The sequence below is a fragment of the Danio rerio genome, chromosome 1 (assembly GCF_049306965.1).
Source record: "Danio rerio strain Tuebingen ecotype United States chromosome 1, GRCz12tu, whole genome shotgun sequence".
In the NCBI taxonomy this organism is placed as follows: domain Eukaryota; kingdom Metazoa; phylum Chordata; class Actinopteri; order Cypriniformes; family Danionidae; genus Danio; species Danio rerio.
In genome coordinates this window covers 54,678,272-54,699,010 of record NC_133176.1, presented here as the reverse complement: position 1 = coordinate 54,699,010, position 20,739 = coordinate 54,678,272, and the positions used below count along the sequence as shown (strand labels likewise).

The window sequence follows — 20,739 nt, the reverse complement described above, 5'->3', positions numbered from 1 at the left end:
GGGCAAAAACGCAAGGCGCAGCAGGCGGTTAAAACGCGAGGTGCACAGGGTGCATAAGCAGCATGCAAATCGCGTTTGCGGCCGTTAGTAAATATGCGTTGAGAGGCGCTTCGTATGGCACGTTCGGTATGATCGGCCCTTGAAGGAGGTGGGAAGTGCAGCATTTTATATAGATTTATTATTAAAGTTCAGAGATACAACTTATTTGTCTTAGGAGCTTTCCTAAATTAAACGGTGAATATAAACATTACTTTGAAAATCTTAATGAAGGCAAAAACACATTACCTTTTCTATATATATATATATATATATATATATACATATATAGAAAAGGATAAAAACAATAGATTGTTGTATGCATGCTGTAATGTTTAAATAATTTTCCATTAAAAATGCGTGAAGGTCATGTGACCATCGGGAAGAACTAGGTAGGATGCGTTCTTTGTTCTCCCTAAGTTTCTTCTTCTGAGGTAACTTGGCAAGACCACAAGAACGCGAGTCCATTCTCTGCGTTCTTGGAATTGAGAAACAGCCATTAAATTTGATTATACCATTAGCATCCTGCTCAAAAAAAAGTTTTCCTCTACTAATTATACTCTCATTCTGGCATAATAATCAAGAAACTTTGCTGCAGTACCATGGCTGCAGCAGGTGCAATGAGATTATGCAGCTTGAAAACAGTCCCCAGATAGGTAACTAGTTAATAAAGTAGCCTGGTGAAGGTGGCAGGCAAGATCATCGGTTTTGACCAAACTGGTCCAATGGTAATTTACCATGAATATGTTTTAAAGAGAGCTTAGGGTATCCTATGCACCCTGGATCGTCCATTGTACTCTGTGTTTTAGCTGCTGCCATCAGGACATCGTTTTAGAGTTCCTATTTGCAGGACAAAAGACTAGAAATTCTTTTATAATGGCGGCTATTGGGTTATTAAAGGAGTCCAGGGGAGAGGGAGATGCACCTACAAAATGACGTATTGTATGTTGTGTGGTAATATTTTGTTAATGTGTAAATGGAACTTCGCTTGTGTTACGGCACCTTGCTGCAATTTTAGTTTCCCTAAACTGGATAATAAAGTTGAGCCTGAGTCTGAATCACAGCGTGTAATTGTGTTCAGAGGGTTAATGATTTCAACATTTGTAATTCAGTATGATGAGAGAATTGGTTAAGACTTAATATTGTAAGGGGGATGAATCTATGGTGTTAACAGTCCCCGGCTTAAAGTCCATGTTAAGCGTAAGTTGCTGCAGAGTTTTGAGTAGGAAGTGGGGTTTTATTTTTGCACTCATCCTATCATTGTTCACTCTCAGCAAACTAATGGCTATAGGGGCGTAGCTAGGCATATTTGTCCAATCGAAGAAATACTGCCATTCCACAGCAGAAACAACAGGTCAGATTGTAATTGAAGATTACCAAACCGAACCTTTAAGCAGTATGTGTTCACTGATAATGGATTAGCGTACATGAGTAGAATCTCCTGAATTAGGTACAAGCCAAAGAAACAACTGACAAAGCAAAGCATGTGCTCGATGATGTTCTGTCCATGCCAAAAACGTGATATGCCGTGTTCTCAGTTTTTTTGTTTTAAGGAAAATAAGTGGTTTGTCGCCTTAGAAAACGTAGGAACGTTATTTTGGTGTTCACAGTATTCAGCATTGTTTGATCTGTTAAAGCACTTCACACTTGATGTTTAGTTTATTTTTACCTGCACAAGCACCAAGAAACATGCATTCACTCACCTTCTCACAAACACGCAGCATACGTTGTTATATAATACATATATCACGATTTTCTGACGCAGCTCTGCATGTACAGTAAATAACAGCCTTTAAAATAACCTTGGAGTTGCTGTCTTTTGTTCAGTGTAAAATGGTTTAATCATTGCTTTCACTGGCTGGAATGTCCCTAAGTGCTTGAAAACACAGAATTCTGCTAAACTCCCAATAAAAGGCAATTTATTTTCCACCAAACACAAGATCAAGAGCCGTTCTTAGGAGTAATGAGAGTCTTCACCTGTGGAGAAGAGCTAGTAGGACTGGCTCCTTTGGAGTTTGGTCTACCCTCAGGAGATGATTCAGGCCTACCTGGTGCACATGCCTGGGTAATCTCCAAAGATTTGTTGGTATCTTTGGCCTTAGGCCCCTCCTGAGTTCCACCTTTTACAGCCCCTATAGATTTCCCTGTGCTTGTCAAGTGTGTAACCAAACCAGTCCTTTCTGCAGGAGGTTGAGATTTGAGCAAATCAGGAGGCACTCCGGTTGGAGAAGGAGTTGGGGATGGAGAGTGTTCTTCTACAACCTCCAAGAGACATTTATCCTCCCAATCAAATGATCCACGGTAGCAGCTAACAGCAGATAGGCCCTTGTCCTGCCTAAGTTTTCCCAAGGCAGAGCACTGCGTCTGGGGTGGGTGAGATGGGACAAGCCCTTTGGATGGTGCTAAGGCAGTTCTTACCCTGACATCTGACGTTCTGCTATGTGGGTCTAATACTCCCTTCTTGAGACTGTCACCATTACCGAATCCCTCATTTGCTTTGGTAACCTCTGTGCTTGTTGTTTTCACAGGGGGACTACATGGTATACTTGGCTTGCCTTGAGCTGAAGTATTGCCAACGTCTGATTTCACTTGCTTTTTCCCGTTATCATTTCCTCCTTTCTCTAATAAGTCTTTGTTGATTAACTCTGATGGAATTAATGAGAGTGGGGACTTGGTGGTTCCTAGTGTCTGGCTTTGAGGAATCTTTGTAAGACTTCCTTTGTCGTCATTTCCCTCTTCTCTAATGGAACTCTGATCTATTGTTTTGGTAGAAGGGGAAGACACTGTTGTAAGGGGCGACGGAATGGAGGTTACTATATTAGACTTGGACTCTGATGCTATTGGAGAAGATTTGGTTAGTGGTGGTTGCCAAGTTTGAGGTTTGACTAGGCAACATTCTTGTATAGTGGAAGTGTGGCGTTGAGATGTTTCAGAATTTGGAGATGTCTTACTCCCAGGTGGAGTAACTGCCGCTGGTTTAGATTCAGTAGGTCGACTTGGTTCATTAGCTTTACCAGTCCTCTCCCTTTCTCTCTCCCTTTCTCTCTCCCTTTCTCTCCCAGCAAGCAAAGCATCTCTACTCAAAGGTGACTCTTGCCGGCCTAGTTTCCTGACTGGCTTCAGCACACCAGTTTCAGGTGGTAATGGGGTCGGCTGGGTGGGTGAAGGAGAATTTGTTGGTGCCGAAGCCAAATTCTCACCCTCAATTTCCACCAAACTCTGCAAGCCAAGCTCACAATGGAAACCATCTTTGCGATAATCAGAATGTCCGACCTCCAAACTGTGCTTTCTCATAACCCCAATCCCCCCTTTCTTCTCAGATGAAGATGAAAGCGGTGATCCAAGTTTTTCAGCTGACTGCACTCTTTTGAGTAGCGGTGATCGAGGAGGTTCTGCACTCTTGGGTCTAGGTCTTATTATTGGTGGGGATGAGTGTAATTTTGCAGGAAAGGTTTGCGTCGTGTTGGAGCTTCCGACTGTGTGCCCTGGTAAAGGAGGTGGAGAGGATTGAGTTGGAGATGGTGTATGAGCCAGCGGAGACAAAGGGATGTTGCCAGCTGACTTGCAGCGAGCTGAACGATACTGGCGGTGTAGTTTAGGTGAAAGACCATGCAGGGAGCTGGGTCTCATATGCTGTGTTGTTGCAGGGGAATTTGGGGTACTTGAAGCAGGAGAGCTGCTCTGAGAAGAGGCACCTGGGTTAAGAAATCAAAGCCAATCAAAATTAACAACTAAAGAGTTCATTTTAACATTTCTGTTCTTGGTGTAATCACAGAATATAGTTTGAACTCACCAAGGTGGGATGACTCAGGGGTTGAGCGGTAGCTTTGGGTAGGGGAGTGACCTGACAGGCTATGTGTAGGAGACCCAGGAAGACTATCGCTAGATGACAGGGACCGATTTAGAGATGACAGACTACGGCTTGTATGCAGCAGGTTGGACTGCTTAGTTATTTTGCGGAACAAAGATCCGCGCCTCTTACTGTCAGTAATAGAAAAAGAGAGTCAAAAAGTCAAATGTAAGATACCTAGGAGGTAAAAAGACACCTTATTGTTATATTGATTTACAACTGAAGGCACATTGAACCTTTCTTGTCCCTCTTTGACTGTCCTCTTACTGCGTCGGGCCATCTTAGACTTGTAACTGGACCTGCGTGCTGGTCCCACTTTAATGGATGTATTCTCAAAAGGTGTTGTGGTTACAGTAACCTTGTTTCCACTCTGAACAAAAAACAAAGAAACAAGTAAGCCAATCTGAAACTTTCTAAATAAATTCTTGAAAAGATTCATTTGTGGTCTACTCATGGTCTAACTCCAGATTTGATTTTTGCTATTTAGATAAGAACCTCTCATTTTAGGTCTCACCTTAAGTATAAGCTCTACCACCTCGGTATGGACTAATCCGTGCACAGATTCACCATTGACATGAGTAATGAGGTCACCGGCACACAGTCCCGCCTCCTGGGCAGGGCCTCCATCCTCTACATGCTGTGATTTAGACAAGAATTCAATTAATAATTAATTAACTAAACAAAAAGCCTGCTTTCTCATATATTGTGTTCCCTTCTCACCCAGACAATATGGTGCACACTGTAGACGTCAGTGTCTCCTATGTAGACCCGAATGGCACGGAGTGTGAACCCGTACTTTTTGCCAGAGCGTTGGATAGTGATTGGGGAACGGGGCACCGTGACTGTGGGGCAGTAGTCACGGCTGGGTGAAGAGTCTCGCGATGAGGGGTTGGACGAGAGAGAGCGTGGAGACATAGGGCTGGCCAATGGAGAGTTACCATGCTGCTCAACTAGATAAAAAAAATCAATATATTATAACATGACAGATTTGTCAGCACTTGGCACCATTTTTATGGCAAGTAGGTACAAGTTCCATGCACATATTACATTTTACATTTAATGTCACAATGCATAATATAATAACAGTGGTATTAAGGAATAAATAGCTCCCCCTTGTAAACGGAAATTGAACAGTACCTCCAGGTATAATGACAGAGAGTGCTGTTGCAGATGCAGATTTGATGACCTTGTTCCCCGGACGTGAGGTGCGTTTCTCCCCATCACTAGACAGCTGCTGATGGCGTGCTCGCCGAAGCACCAGATCTTTGGTTGCCCTCTGACCGACGGGGTCACCAATGGCAACCAAGTCCCTAGAGATTACTGCTGGGGCTCCTGTAGACGGTATGGTCTGTGGTGCTGACACCTCACCTGGCCTTGATGCCTTGTCTGCCAAATTTACATTCACAGACACATTTCTCAGACTCAAACAGCAGGGCTGACCAACCAAGCAACCATATCTAAACAATCTAATCAAGATCCCTAAATCAGGCATAGGCACCTTTAGCCCTGGAGAGACATTATCATTTTGGACTTAGCTCCAATCAAACACACTTGATTGTAGATTACCAGATTCAAACATATTTGCATGTGGGAATCCCTCTTAGGTGAGTGGGAAGTACTGTTAAGTACGATTCTTAAAATTGTACGTAAACGTTGCTTTGTTTACGGTTTATATGTGTGCAGAACTAGTTACAGTTTCCCTTTGTGGAATGTCAGTAAAGACTACAGCCACCTGCAGGACTCGCGTGCACACATAGGGTTCAACCTGTGCATCAACATGCCCTTTTTAGTCATGGATAGAAAGTGCCCTTACAAAAAATCTGAATTGCCCCTGCTCCACATCCGTCCCCCGCTCTTTAGTTCGCGACAACAACCCCCCACCCCCTGCTCTTAAGTTCACGACAACTATTAACGCCCCCTCCCACTCCACATGCCTCTTGGAAGGTCTTTGCATGGGCGTGGCCACCTGTAGGTGTGGAGAGATACATTCATTTAGTCAGCTGTCTATTCGGACATGCAGTACTGGGACCAGACACAGTCAACACCACAGTCGTTTTTGTTGCCGATAGTTCTTTGGCTTTGTTTGTCCCGGCCTTAAGAGTTACTAGAAAGCTACAACCAGGTGATTTTATTCATAAAGGTTGGTTCAAAACTCTTTCCAGGGCTGGAGTTGACCATGCCTTCTATATATTATATCAATTGTTTTGCCTCTTCCCTGAGTTACCTGTACTCTTACTGCTGCTGATTGACATCACTTCCTTTCCATTCCTCTGTTCGTTAGCACTGGGTGAGGATGGAGGAACTGCTCCTTCTGATGATCCGGTGGCTTTAGCAGTAACTTGTCGCTCTCCATCGCCTTCTTGAGAAGAAGCAAATCTATGCGTGTCCATTAGGGCTGAAAAACGACGCCGGGCGCCCATCGGAGGACTGCAATCTCCCTCCATATACAAAGACTCAGAGCATGACAGACGCTTCCTATAGAAGAATATTGAAGTTTTGATAAAGCATCTTCAAAGCACTGTCTTAACTACAAACAATGCAGTGCTGCAACACATGATAAAAGGTATCTTTTTCATGTTAAAAGGAGTATTTGTCCTAACCATTTGTCCCTCAACGTCGCGGGAAAACAACCGCATAAACTAATATGACAGTGATCACCTCAGGTACTGATTATGGGCTTTATTTATTGTTAAAAGCTACCAAGTTTTGAGTTTGAATACCATTTTTAATGACATTTATTGCCATACTACTCAAAGCAGTAGCAGATAGTTCATCTCAGATCTTAAAAATAAAATAACTAGCAAATGGTTTGAAAATGAATGCAAGAACTGTGACTCACTACAAACCAACAACATCAGTCACTCATGACCTTTTAATAATGTTAAATAGGTTAAATAGTATTAATTATATTACACCCATTACCATTTGGCTGGGAGTGCAGTGGGTGATTTTTAAATGAATCGCTGGTATGTTTTTGTTGCGTTGCGTTTGGTGCAGACAACCAAACTGCTTGTCGCTGGATGGTGATACTTCTAATGCTGCGTTCCCACCAGACGCGGAACGCGCATCAAGCGCGAGTGATTTACATGTTAAGTCAATGCAAACGCGTGAATAGACATCCTGCGGCGCGATACGCGCGAATGGCGCAGCGGGAATGACGCGAATGGCGCGTTGCGAATAGCGCGATACGCTCGAGGCGAATTGAGCTTTTTGCGCGTTTGACGCGCTTAACGAGCATTTTGCGCAAATCTCTTGAGTACGAAAATCTGAATTTCAGCGGACATTCGCGCTGCGTTAACCAATCAGAAGCTTGCTCTTGTGGGGGCATGATTGTGAAGTATAACCAGTTGATGGTGTCCCGGGGGAAATCCTCTAGGCGACACCGACAACAGTCATCAAACTAGGCTTGGCTCAGTCAGAAGCACCGTTGAAAGCCTCCGCGATCCAGGTTCAGTGTCTGGAGGAGTTTATGAGCTCACAGAGCTGGATGCACCTCTAAAAGCATGTAGTGGACTCAGACACGGTCCTAAACGTATCGACACTGTTTTTCAGCCTTTACAAAGCACATTAACACTGTTATTTTCCTCATAAAATCCATGTTAGCCTTTTAGCAATGAAGCTACAGTCACCGGGAAGACAGATGCCCTGCCTATCACGCGAATCCGCGTCTGTTCTGAAGTAAATTTGACACGCTAATGAAGCGGTGTTTGACGCGCGAATGAAGCAAGTAAACTCAAATGTTCACGCGGCTATTTACACGCGAATAGCGAATAACGAATATCCGTGCGTTCCGTGTCTGGTGTGAACACAGCATAACAGACATCTCACGGATGCTGGATGAAATCAAACTCTCACAAACGTACATCTCAGGTGAGCCTGTCCTCCAGCTCTTGTCTCTCATACTGAAGCTTCCGAAACTCTCCCGCTTGGTTATCTTGTCATCGCGGCGCCCTTTGTGCTCCCGGCGGGTGACTACAGGTGTCTTCTGCTCCAGCTGGGACAGGTGCTCCATGCTGCTATACACCTGAAAGACAGACAGCAATGCCAAAGGGGTCTTAGTTTACAGCAGGGGTGGCCAACCCTGTTCCTGGAGAGCCACATTTCCTGGAGATTTCAGTTGCTACCCATATCAAACACACCTGCCTGTAATTATCACGTGGTGTTCAGGCCTTAATAATTGGTTCAGGTGTGTTTGATAAGGGTAGCAACTGAAATCTGCAGGAAGGTGGCTCTCCAGGAACACCCCTGGTTTACAGCATGTGGCAACCACTGAGCCACCATGTCGCCCCCTAGCTTTGTCTCGTAATATTAAAAAAATTAAATAAATAAAGGAGGAAGTGGAAACTAGCGTTGAATGGTGACGTTAATAAAAAATATGTAATATGACATGTAAAATGGACACATGAAAGGAACATTCAAACAGCAACTAATGTAAACACATGAATCATATTATTGTCTTATTCAGATTAAGGGAAATAATTAGATTACTGATGTCCATTTAAACGTAGCCATTGTGAGGAAGCATGAAATATGAATACAAGCGCGTGTCAGACTGACCTTGCTGAAGCGTGGCGAGCAGGAGGAGAACTGTCTGATCTCCACAGGCTCGTCGTCATTGGTGTCGTCTTCATCGTAGGAGTTGATGTGGCGATAGCGTTCAGAGCGTGCTGCGACAGAGAGAGAGAGAGCGAGAGATGATGGTGAGAGATATAGAGCGATGACTATCAAGGACAGACTAATGCGAGTGTCCTCACTGTCGAAGTAGCTGGTGTCCTCTTCAGACTCAAGATGAGGGATGAACTCGGCCTTCTGCCGGAGTAAACCGTTCCAGTCCAGTCCTGAGAAAAACGAGTGCTGCTTCACTTCGAACGCACCACCTGTACGAATGTAAAGAGATGTACGTCTATACAAGAAAATAAATTAACTTAAAGACGTCCTATCATGCAAAAATCACGTTTATAAGGGGTTTAAACACAGTTGCAACAATCTGTGAATATAACCAGCTTCTAATGGTCAAACAGAATTAAGTCTATTTTTTATAATCATACTTGATTAAAACAGTCTGTAGAAACACTCCGATTGACATTCTCCCCTTGTACGTGTCATCAGAAGGGGAAAGCCCCGCCCATTATACACATATACACATATATATACATATAGACCCATATACACATAGGCATTTATAGCTCCGGCATCTTTTAAAAACAGCACAATCTCATTTGAATTTAAAGCGACAGTCAACAAAAAGGCACAATTAGAATCCAAGCCAAAAAGGGGCCGATTCAAAGAGTTATAAAATGATTTGTGGGGTATTTTGAGCTGGAATTTCACACACACACACACACACACACACACACACACTCTAGGGAGATTATTATAATTTACATCTTGTAAAATAGAGCATGATAGCTCCACCTTAAGAGTAAAATTAAAGGAGTAGTTCACATAAAAATGAAAATTCTGTCTTCATTTACTCACACTTGAGTTCTTTGTAGTTTGAAACCAGTAACCATTGACTTCCATATATTTTTTCTTTCCTACTATTAAATTTAATGGTTACTGGTTTCAAACATTCTTCAAAATATCTCCTTTTTTGTTCAACAGAACAAAAAACTTAAGGGAGAGTAAATGAAGACTGCCTAAATACACTTACTGGCCACTTTATTAGGTACACCTTACTAATACCGGGTTGGACCCCCTTTTGCTTTTCAACTGACTAAATCCTTCGTGGCACAGATTCAACAAGGTACTGGAAATGTTTCTCAGAGATTTTGGTCCATATTGACATGATAGCATCATGCAGTTCCTGCAGATTTGTAGGCTGCACATCTATGATGTGAATCTCTCAATCCACCACATCCCAAAGGTGCTTAATTGGATTGAGATATGGTGACTGTGGAGGCCATTTGAGTACAGTGAACTCATTGTCATGTTCAGGAAACCAGTCTGAGATGATTCACACTTTATGACATGGTGTGTTATCCTGCTGGAAGTAGCCACCCTAAGATGGTACACTGTGGTCATAAAGGGATGGACATGGTCAGCAACAATACTCAGGTAGGCTGTGGCGTTGATGTAATGCTCAGTTGGTACTAATGTGCCTGAAGTGTGCCAAGAAAACCTCCCCCACACCATTACAACATCACCAACAGCCTGTACCATTGCTACAAGGCACAATGGATTCATACTTTCATTCATGTTGTTGACGCCAAATTGTGACCCGGCCTTCCGAATGTCGCACTAGAAATCGAGACTCATCAGGCCAGGCAACATTTTTCCAATCTTCTACTGTCCTTTTTTGTGTGCTTATGCGAATTGTAGCCTTAAATTCCTGTTCCTAGCTGACGGGAGTGGCACGTTCAGAGATGCTCTTCTGCAGACCTCAGTTGTAACGAGTGGGTATTTGAGTTACTGTTGCCTTTAAAACAGCTCGAACCAGTCTGGCCATTCTCCTCTGACCTCTGGCATCAACAAGGCATTTGTGCCCACAGAACTGCAGCAGACCATTGTCTTGACCATGTCTACATTTCTAAATGCATTGAGTTGCTGCCAGGTGATTGGCTGATTAGAAATTTGTGTTGAGTTGTTGGACAGGTGTACCTAATAAAGTGGCCGATGAGTATACATTTATAATGTATTAAAATTAGTATTTTTAAATCAGCAATATCAAGGAATGCTGAATGAGTGTATCTGAGATTTCACAAAAATTATTAAGCAGGGAAAACTCTTGCAAAATATGATTTCAAAAGAATGGTCAAGTGCAGACTGGAGTTATGATTCTGAAAATAAACTTGTGATATTAATATATATTTTAAAATAGAAAAATAATCATTACACATTATCAATAATATTCCACAGTTTTACTGCTTTTACTGTACTTACAATTAAATGCAGCACTGTATTCTTTTAACAACAGACCCAAAACTTTAAAATACCACTGTTTTCCTTTACTTTTTAATACGCACCACTGAATCGTTCACAGTCTCGCAGAGAACCAGTTATAAAATAATAAGGGTCCAATTAAAATTCATGTTGACTTGTTGAAGTTGTCTTGACAGGTTATATAAATGTGCTAAATTTAGACTACACACAGCTGAAACTATCACAAAGAGACACATTTCCTAAGAATTTCAGCCTCTGTTTTGTCGTTTTTAGGTCTAAACTACCCATTAGCATGTGATTTTAGTGCTCTGATCATTAGAAGTGCAGTGACATGCATTAAAATGTGTTGGAATGCAATCTGACCAAATGTGTTTTCAATTACCTCTGGAAGTTTTCTAAAGTAGATACACAACACATTTTAGACCTTGTTTACATCAGTATTTCACCACCATCCAACAGACAGGCACTGCATTCTGACTTCAACTGTATTTTAAAACTATAGGTGTCAATGGCTTTATCCCAGCATTCTTCTTGTGTTATGTTCAACAGAAGAAATAAATAAGTTTAGAACCACTCAAGTGTCAGTAAATGTAATTTTTTTTGTGAACTTTCCTTTTAAAAGCAGGTGTAAACTACGTGTTTCTGATGAGTGTGTACCTGTTCCAAGTCGCACCAGTGGGTTGGTTTGCAGCAGAGACGAAATCAGGCTCTGAGCGTCAGCAGGCAGTGCTTCATCTCCATTGGGCCATTCAATATAATCTACACACACATGCACACACACACACACACAGCACTGAAGCGCTTCATAACATTTTATAGCACAGATGCTGCTTTTACAACCAGAGATATGTCAGGACATGATGATTATGATTCAACCTCAAAAGCGTCCAAAATAAACTCCATGCACACTTCGACTCACCTGTGATCACCTGACCAAACAGCTCCTCAGGCGTATCTCCGAAAAACGGCACGCAGCCCACTAGGAATTCGTAAAGGATGATTCCCATAGCCCACCAGTCCACAGGTTTCCCATAGCCCTGCCTGAGAATGACCTCTGGAGCGATATACTCTGGTGTGCCGCAGACCTGAGACAGAAACGGAGACATTAGGCAAGGCAAGTGTGCTCATATAGCACAATTCATACACAATGGTAATTCAAAGTGCTTTACGTAAACAAGCATAAAAGAAACATAAAGGCATACTAGTGCTATCTGTCGGATGTAGCACAGTGCTCATTCAGTAAAGGCACAGCTAAACAGATGTGTTTTGAGTCTTGATTTGAATGTGCCTAATGTTGGAGCACATCTGATCATTTCTGGAAGCTGATTCCAACTGCGGGGGACACAGTAGCTGAAGGCGGATTCACCCTGCTTTGACTGAACTCTTGGAATTTCTAATTCACCTGATCCTAAAGGTCTGCGTGATCAGTTTGGTTTGTATTCCGTGGGTGTATCTGTAATATATTGCGTTCCTAGGCCATTTAGTGATTTACCGGGGGTCGCCACAGCGGAATGAACCACCAATTACTCTGGATTATGTTTTCATGTGGCGGATTCTCTTACAGCCACAACACAGGACTGAGTGGACACTAACATGTGAAACCTCAGTGGTGGGAAACACCCATAAACATTCTCCCATTCACACACACACTCATTCACTATGCAGGGGTGCAGTTTGTAGGAGGGGTAGGCAGGCGGTAACCCCCCCAAGATTCATTCATTCATTTTCCTTCGGCTTAGTCTCTATTTCAGAGGTTGCCACAGTGGAATGAACCACCAATTATTCCAGTATATATCTTACGCAGCGGATGCCATTCCAGCCGCAACCCCCCAAGATTCATTCATTTATTTACTTTTCGGCTTAGTCTCTTTATTAATCAGGGGTGCCACAGGGGAATGAACCGCCAAATTAACCAGCATATGTTTTACGCAGAGGATGCCCTTCCAGCTGCAGCCCATCACTGAGAAACACCCATACACTTTCGTTCACGTACATACACTACAGACAATTTAGCTTACCCAATTCACCCATAGTGCAAGTCTTTGGACTTGTGGGGGGAATCGGAGCACCCGGAGGAAACCCACACAAACACGAAGAGAACATGCAAACTCCACACAGAAATGCCAACTGACCCAGCTGAGGCTCGAACCAGCGACCTTGCTGTGAGGCGACAGCACTACCCACTGCGCCACCACACCGCCCCGATATCTACTTGTAAAAGTGGTAATTAAAAATGAATTGATTAATCAAGCACACCAGCACTTCAAACCCTCCCACAAATTTTCAAACCAAAAACTACGCCAATGACACCAACAGCAAAATTAGTTTCTCTAATTCTAAACCTTTATAGCAGGTCTTTGGACTGTGGGCGGAAACAGAAATACACAATAGGTATAAGAAATAGAAACAACAAAGAATTAAAATGATTTAAAACTACTTTTTAAAACTGGTTTAAAGCTGGATGTCCACCGAAGCGTTTTTTTCAAGCGGTTGCTGTGATATAGAGTATCCCAGCTTTACTGTTACAAGTTAAAAGTTTTTAGCAGAATAATTTGTTGACAGCTACATAGTACTGTCCCGCCCATGGATGGCTAGCTCAAAAGTAACACTGATGGGTACTGCGATTTCTCATCTTGCAATGGCTGAAAAAAGTAAAACGTCCCCTCAAAAAAATACAGCGCAACCATTGACAACAACAGAACCCAAATGTTCAGCTTGAGAAAAATTTTTAAAAGAGTCTAAAAAGAAGATAAAAGAGTGTAATCTTACTAAGTTGCTATTGAATTTTATTTCAGTGAACTTCCTGAAACAGAATATTGAAAAAAGCACGAGGCTTTCTTTTTTCCGCTTCATTCCCTCACAGCAAACTTAACGGTAAGAGAGGGTATTAATATGCAGTTGCTATCAAAACACTCAAGCAAATGAACAGATTTTCATTGAAGATTACTAAAACAAGCTATTTTTTTCAGTGGATTAATTTATGGATTAATTATCGTTAAAATACTCTGTGAACAACAGCTATGCTAATTATTTTCTTTGTTCTCTATTTCCACCTGGGGATCCTCATCCGGAGACCCCTAGAGATTATGCAGCATCATTGATGCAATCCAAGACCTGTGAAAAAATTATGCCAAGGTATCCATAATCCTGGACCAGGCCGTATCCTGAGCTGATGCTGTGGGGGTCATGGAAAAATGGACAGCGTGAGACTGATTCCTGAAACACCACAGAGACAGGCGAGTCTCCGCATTGATCCTGTGGGCCAGCCTGTACACCTGCTGGTGACCTACTCACATCTGCAGCTTCTCCACAATGGACTTCTAGCGTTCTCTAGCCTCTCACACCTAGAATGCAGCTCTGCACAAGATGTTTGGCCAGAGGAGAAATGGTGGTGCCCAACTGAGCCTGGTCTCTCTCAAGTTTTTTTCCTTCACTTTCATCAATTGGTGAAGTTTATTTCTCGCCACTGTTGCCACTGGCTTGCTTGGTTTGGGACTTGTGGAGCTGTGCATCGATCGATTTGCTCTTCAGTGTTTGAACTTTCAGCAGTGAAAATTAAACCACACCGAACAGAACTGAACTAAACTAAACTGAACTTCAACTCTGAAAACTGGACTGACACAATTTCAGTTTACTACAACCTCTACGTTAAGCTGCTTTGACACAATCTACATTGTAAAAGTGCTATATAAATAAATATTTATTTAATTGAATTTATTCATCTTAAGAATAACAATGTGAGCTATCAAAATAAATATTGTAAACTTTGATTTCAAGTGGACTTTAAAGGAATAAAAAAGAAAAACTGTTGACCATAGCACAGTTCATTACAGTCCTGCCTACACCTGACACCATCACAAAAGTACCAGCGACCTTACCTGTTTATCCAGGAACTCCCTGGCATCCTTCTCGATGTGTCCCTCATACAGGTTAGTGGTGAGATTCATGAGTCCCATCTTTGACAGGCCGAAATCAGTCAGCTTAATGTGACCCATTGATGTGATCAACAGACTGTGAAGAAAAAAGCATGAGCTGTGAACATTCGCTTCAGAAATAACACGACGAGCTGTACGCTTTGCCATCTGTTTCACACCTTGTAATGGAGCACGGCAATCAGTCATGGAAGTAAAAATCTCATTCATTTTTTTCTCTACAGGGGAATCGATTCGTTCAAGATAGACACGCGAGACATACCAACCCACTGATTATGTACCCCTATATACATTTCTGGAGAACGCCAATTATGTCCCAGGAGGTACGTTTTTTTGCAGTTTTTGTTTTTGCGAATCCACCAGAGGCCACTGTGTATGGTTTCTGAGATCCCCAATTTCTCTTGCAAGAGCCATTTGCGCCTGCTGTTCTCACGTAAAACCACCAGAGGCCATTGTGTACGCTTTTTGAAATGTAAAATTTCTCTTGTGAGTGTCAATTGCGCCTGCTGTTCTCGCGTAAATCCACCTGAGGCCGCTGTTGACTGACTGACTGACTGACTGACTGACTGACTGACTGACCAACCGATCAATCACCACATCTACCCTTCTCCCTAAACCCAACCGATAGTGTTTTAAAAATCAAATTCTCCGACGTATGCTGCGAGCCACAGGACAAACTGGTAACAGTGGAAAAGCAGTCCACAAGGAGGTAATCAGTCAGCTGGTAAGCATGAAAAGGAATGGTGTCTTACCCCATAACGTCCATTTTAAAGAGGAAATGAAGCCATGCGTTCCTCTTACTACATAAAAAAGTTATTTTTCTAATCAAACTCATTAAAGTGAATTGGAATTTCACAAAAATATTACAGTAGGAGAGTTAACATTTAATTAATCTACTATTGGTGTATCCTCAACATCAATGAGATATTAATGCCTTCTAGAGTTTCCTACCAGAGGAAGGGACATCACTTGGAGAAAATCAGTTTGTTACAGATTGTTCTGGCTTTTTTTACCAACCAATGTAAAGAAGTTGATCAGAATGCAAGGAAAAATGCATTTTTTATTGACTGAAATTACTAATAATACAGAAAATTTATGTTTAATGTAAATGTTTAGGTAACATAGTAGCGTCAACACAACAAACATGAAAGCTAGGCTGAATGTATGATTCAGGAGGCGGAGACAGTCAAAAATAACGGGAGTCATAAAGTTAGGACATTTTGTCTAGAAAATTTTATGTCTTTGAATAGACAAAGATTTCTGTAAGACCTATTTTTGGATGTCTTTATCAGGTTTTAAACGTCTGTTATAGAGGCTTTTAAATTTTCATGATATTTCAGACATTTGATGACTGTACTGTGTATCATATAAAGTACATAAGACATTTATTGATTGCATAAGTCTGGAACCTTTGGAAATCTACATGCACAATTTACTTTCACTATTATACTTCAGCTCCGCTCCAGCAGGGGGAGCTCTATTAGCAGCTTACTTGTCTGGTTTCAGGTCCCGGTGCACGATGCCGTAATTATGAATGTACTCCAGCGCCAAAACGGTCTCGGCAAAGTACATCCGAGCCATATCCACCGGAAGAGCTCCGATATTCTTCAGCAGAGTCGCACAGTCGCCACCTAAATCAGAAAATGGATGTGATTTCAATACAGCTCAATAACGTTCAATTGGAATCAGATTGCTGAAACTCTGTAATGCCGTACCCTCCACGTACTCCATAACCATGCACAGGTGACGGCGCGTCTCAAAAGAACAGAACATGCTGACCACGAAGGGGTTTTCAGCGAAGGTCAGGATGTCCCGCTCCACGAACGCCTGCTGGATCTGGTTCCGCAGGATCAGGTTCTGTTTGTTGATCTTCTTCATTGCAAAGCGCTGTCGAGTTTCTCTGTGCCTGACCAAATACACAGCTCTACAATCGCAATGAGAGAGAGAGACCGAAATCTGCTTTATCCATATTTACACAATGGCTTTGAGCGATTTCAGAGTACAAAAGGATGTTAACGCATTCTCACCCATACGCTCCGTTGCTGATGAGTTTGATAGTCTGAAAGTCGGATTCACAGGGCGGTTTGATGGCTTTGAGCTTCCCCTGAGAGAAACACACAGATAAAAGTGTGACTCGGGAAACAAGTCGACTGGAGCCTAATTTCACTCCCTATGGCTTTTTATGTCTATCACTTTCATCCTGGATCCCTGCTGCTGCGTTGGTGTTGCTAGTCTTTAATTAAAAATATTTTTACACAGTTTATATTTTTTTTACACTGTCAATGCTTAAAAATAGATGTTTTGAACAGCAGACAATGCTCTAGGCTAGTTTTCAACAACAGACTGGGCTCTAGGCTATTATTTACGAGCAGTTGGTGCTCTAGGCTAGTTTTGAGCAGCAGACAATGCTATAGGTTAGTTTTGAACAGCAGATGGCGATCTAGGCTAGTTTAAAACAATAGACGATGCTCTAGGCTAGTTTTGACCAACAGACGATTTTATAGGCTAGTTTTGAAAAACAGACGATGCTATAGGTAATTTTTTAACAGCAGACAGTGCTCTAGTTTATTATTTACTAGCAGATGGTGCTCTAGGCTAGTTTTGAACAGTAGACGATGGTCTAGGCTAGTTTTTAACAGCAGACAGTGCTCTAGGCTAGTTTTTAACAGTAGACAATGCTCTAGGCTAGTTTTTAACAGCAGACAGTGCTCTAGGCAATTATTTACACGCAGACAGTGCTCTAGGCTAGTTTTTCACAGCAGACGAAGCTTTAGGCTAGTTTTTAACAGCAGACAGTGCTCTAGGCTGTTATTTACTAGTAGATGGTGCTCTAGGCTAGCTTTCAACAGCAGCAGGTGCTCGAGCCTAGTTTCTAACAGCAGATGGCGATCTAGGCTAGTTTTGAACAGCAGATAATGCTATAGGCTAGTTTTTAACAGCAGACAGTGATCTAGGCTAATATTTACCAGCAGATGGCACTCTAGGCTAATTTTTAACAAAAGACACTGCTCTAGGCTAGTTCCTAACAGCAGATGGTGATCTAGGCTAGCTTTTAACAGCAGATGGTGCTCTAGGCTAGTTTTTTTACAAGCAGATGGCGCTCTAGGCTAGTTTTTGACAGTAGACAGTGCTCTGACTTTGAACAGCAAAAAGCACTATAGACTGTTGTTTTGAACAGCAGACGGTGCTCTAGGCTAGTATTTACTAGCATATGGGGCTTTAGGCTAGTTTTTAGCAGCAGACGGTGGTCTGGGCTTGTTCTTAACAGCAGACTGCACCATAGGCTAGTTTTTAGCAGCAGATGACACTCTAGGCTAGTTTTTAGCAGCAGATGGGGCTCTAGGCTAGTATTTACTAGCAGACTACGCTATATGCTAGTTTTTAACAGCAGGCTGCGTTCTAAGCTAGTTTTTAACAGCAGATGGCACTCAGGCTAGTTTTTAACAGCAGAGGGCACTATAACAATCTGTAGATGTTCATTTTTGATAAGAAGCAAAAACAAGTTTTTGTGTTCTTGTGTGAGCAAGCAAATTATACACAAAATCAATGAAAATTCGGTAATAGAGGTGAATTATCGCTGCACAACACCAATGATGCAGAATATACAATCGCCCTAATATTTGCCTCAATCGTGGCTGATGACATCACAGCATGTGGAAATCTGGAACAGCTTTTACCGACACTTTGCTTTTGATTTTATTGCAATAACATTAATAAAGCAGTAGTTGGATTTTTCCACTGGTCATTTCCACACACACACACACACACAATGCAGACTCACATCTGTGTTCAAACACCATGTAAAAATTAATTTAACATAATAGGTCCCCTTCATACAACAAACAGGTGAATATTATAATCAGATTCTATCTTTACAAAACAACACTCACTTCAGCTGAGTCGTCCGTCTCCGGTGTGTGTGGTCCCTCGCTGTCATAACTCTCCAAATTCACCATATCTGCAAGTGAAGATGATGCTTAGTTATTAAAAAATATTGTGCATTAATCAGTCACAGACTTTGAGAAATTTGATCATATTAATGTTTTCTGAAAAACAACAGAATGATGTAGTTGGTTTCTAGTCAGATCAATTCAATAGTGTCAAAATAATTCTTAGACTAGGGATGTGGTGAAAAATCATTTGAGAAATTACTCTATTCCCTCTTGAATTGATTCTAAGCTTAGTTTTTGATGCTACAGGCTAGTTTTTAACAGCAGATTTCGCTCTAGGCTAGTTTTAACAGCAGACAGCACTCTAGGCTAGTTTTCAACAGCAGACAGTGCTCTAGGCTAGTTTGTTAACAGCAGATGGTGCTCTAGGCTTGTTTTGAACAGCAGGCGATGCTCTAGGCTAGTTTTTAACAGCAGATGGTGCTCTAGGCTTGTTTTGAACAGCAGGCGATGCTCTAGGCTAGTTTTTAACAGCAGATGGCTCTCTAGGCTAGTTTTTAACAGCGGACAGTGCTGTAGCTTGGTTTTTCAACAGTAGACGGTGCTCTATGCTAGTTTTGAACAACAGACAGTGCAGTAGGCTAGTATTGAACAGCAGATGTTGCTCTATGTTAGGTTTGAAAAGCAGACAGTGCTCTAGGCTAGTATTGAACATCAAATGGTGCTCAAGGCTAGTTTCTAACAGCAGACAGTGCTCTAGGCAACATTTTAACAGCTTATGGCACTCTAGGCTAGTTTTTAGCAGCAGACAGCACTCTAGGCTAGTTTTTAACAGCAGATGGCGCTCTAGGCTAGTTTTTAACAGCGGACAGTGCTGTAGCTTGGTTTTTCAACAGTAGACGATGCTCTATGCTAGTTTTGAACAACAGACAGTGCTGTAGGCTAGTATTGAACAGCAGATGTCGCTCTATGTTAGGTTTGAAAAGAAGACAGTGCTCTAGGCTAGTATTGAACATCAAATGGTGCTCCAGGCTAGTTTCTAACAGCAGACAGTGCTCTAGGCAACATTTTAACAGCTTATGGCACTCTAGGCTAGTTTTTAGCAGCAGACTGTGCTTAAGGTAAGTTTTTAACAGCAGATGGCGCTCTAGGCTGGTTTTTAACAGCAGATGACGTTTAAGCATAGTTTTAAATAGCAAATGGCACTCTAGGCTAGTTTTAAACAACATATGGTCCCTTTTTGAACACTCTTGCAATTTACTTCAACCTTTCCTAGCTTTAATAATGATTATATTAGATTCAAGTGGTATTTGTAAGGAACTGGATGCAAGCAGAGAACGGCAGATTGTAAAGCATAAAGCGCCATTGGCTGTTAAAAAGCAAAGCTCAGAAACCCCTCAAGAGAGAATTGTTATGCACTTTGAAAATCTCAGTATTGATTTCTCTAACATTTACTCATCTTTCATCATTTTGGTGCTTGAAAAACATTTTTTTTGTCACATAATTATGTATAAGAGTGCACAGTAAATCAGAAATGCACAAATTCTTACTCCCAACAAAGTAAGACCTTCTCTAAAATTCATAAATAATCCTCCATCTGCCTGTCTATGAGCAATTACGCAGCATATTGCCAAATCTAGTCTAAAAACAACACCTCCAGTCACCACAGCAACCATCCATGCTGGACAGAAAAATGATCATTGATCTAAATATAGACTACAGTATAAATAAACAACTTACGGAGAAAACATTGAAAAAATACAAACAAAGTTCTAAAACGGCAATTAAAAGGGCATATTAGTTTTCAGTCTCAATAAAACGGCATAGGTATTTTAAAGCTGTTCTCTGGCATCTTGTGTGATGAGGTGATTAAAGTAATCAGAAGTCATTTCAAATGTACTATTACGTTTTTAAATAAAATGTTGAATTTGGATGTGTTTTACAGTGCATTAAAATTAATTATCAATTATTATTAATCTGTAATTAGAAAAACAGCAACAGTCAAAGATTACTCAAAGATAACTGCTAAATTAAATTAAATAGAAAATAAATTTAATTCAACTGGTTTCATTTTTTAATGAGGTTGTAATTTTGAGTTTTAAGTTTTTAATATTAGCATTAGTATTTTAATAGTTATTTAATATTAGTA

At 41.5% G+C, this 20,739-nt stretch overlaps 1 protein-coding gene across 4 annotated transcripts in view; it reads right to left on the bottom strand.

Annotated features, from left to right (window-relative positions):
• Positions 1-839: 839 nt before the first annotated feature.
• The window catches only part of mast1a (microtubule associated serine/threonine kinase 1a), a 94,346-nt gene continuing 74,446 nt past the window's right edge, over positions 840-20,739 (bottom strand). For all 4 annotated transcript variants that reach the window (XM_009294431.5, XM_073954696.1, XM_001337092.8 and 1 more), the window contains 17 exons: positions 18,591-18,658; positions 16,728-16,804; positions 16,416-16,624; positions 16,193-16,331; positions 14,647-14,779; positions 11,688-11,853; positions 11,426-11,527; positions 8,641-8,763; positions 8,444-8,553; positions 7,750-7,910; positions 6,111-6,361; positions 5,024-5,272; positions 4,607-4,836; positions 4,401-4,523; positions 4,123-4,256; positions 3,830-4,017; positions 840-3,731 (listed from right to left, as the gene is read on the bottom strand). In XM_009294431.5, coding sequence (XP_009292706.1) covers positions 1,978-3,731; positions 3,830-4,017; positions 4,123-4,256; positions 4,401-4,523; positions 4,607-4,836; positions 5,024-5,272; positions 6,111-6,361; positions 7,750-7,910; positions 8,444-8,553; positions 8,641-8,763; positions 11,426-11,527; positions 11,688-11,853; positions 14,647-14,779; positions 16,193-16,331; positions 16,416-16,624; positions 16,728-16,804; positions 18,591-18,658 — 4,217 coding nt within the window. In that variant the 3' untranslated portion in view covers positions 840-1,977. The remainder of the gene's footprint in view (positions 3,732-3,829; positions 4,018-4,122; positions 4,257-4,400; positions 4,524-4,606; positions 4,837-5,023; positions 5,273-6,110; positions 6,362-7,749; positions 7,911-8,443; positions 8,554-8,640; positions 8,764-11,425; positions 11,528-11,687; positions 11,854-14,646; positions 14,780-16,192; positions 16,332-16,415; positions 16,625-16,727; positions 16,805-18,590; positions 18,659-20,739) is intronic.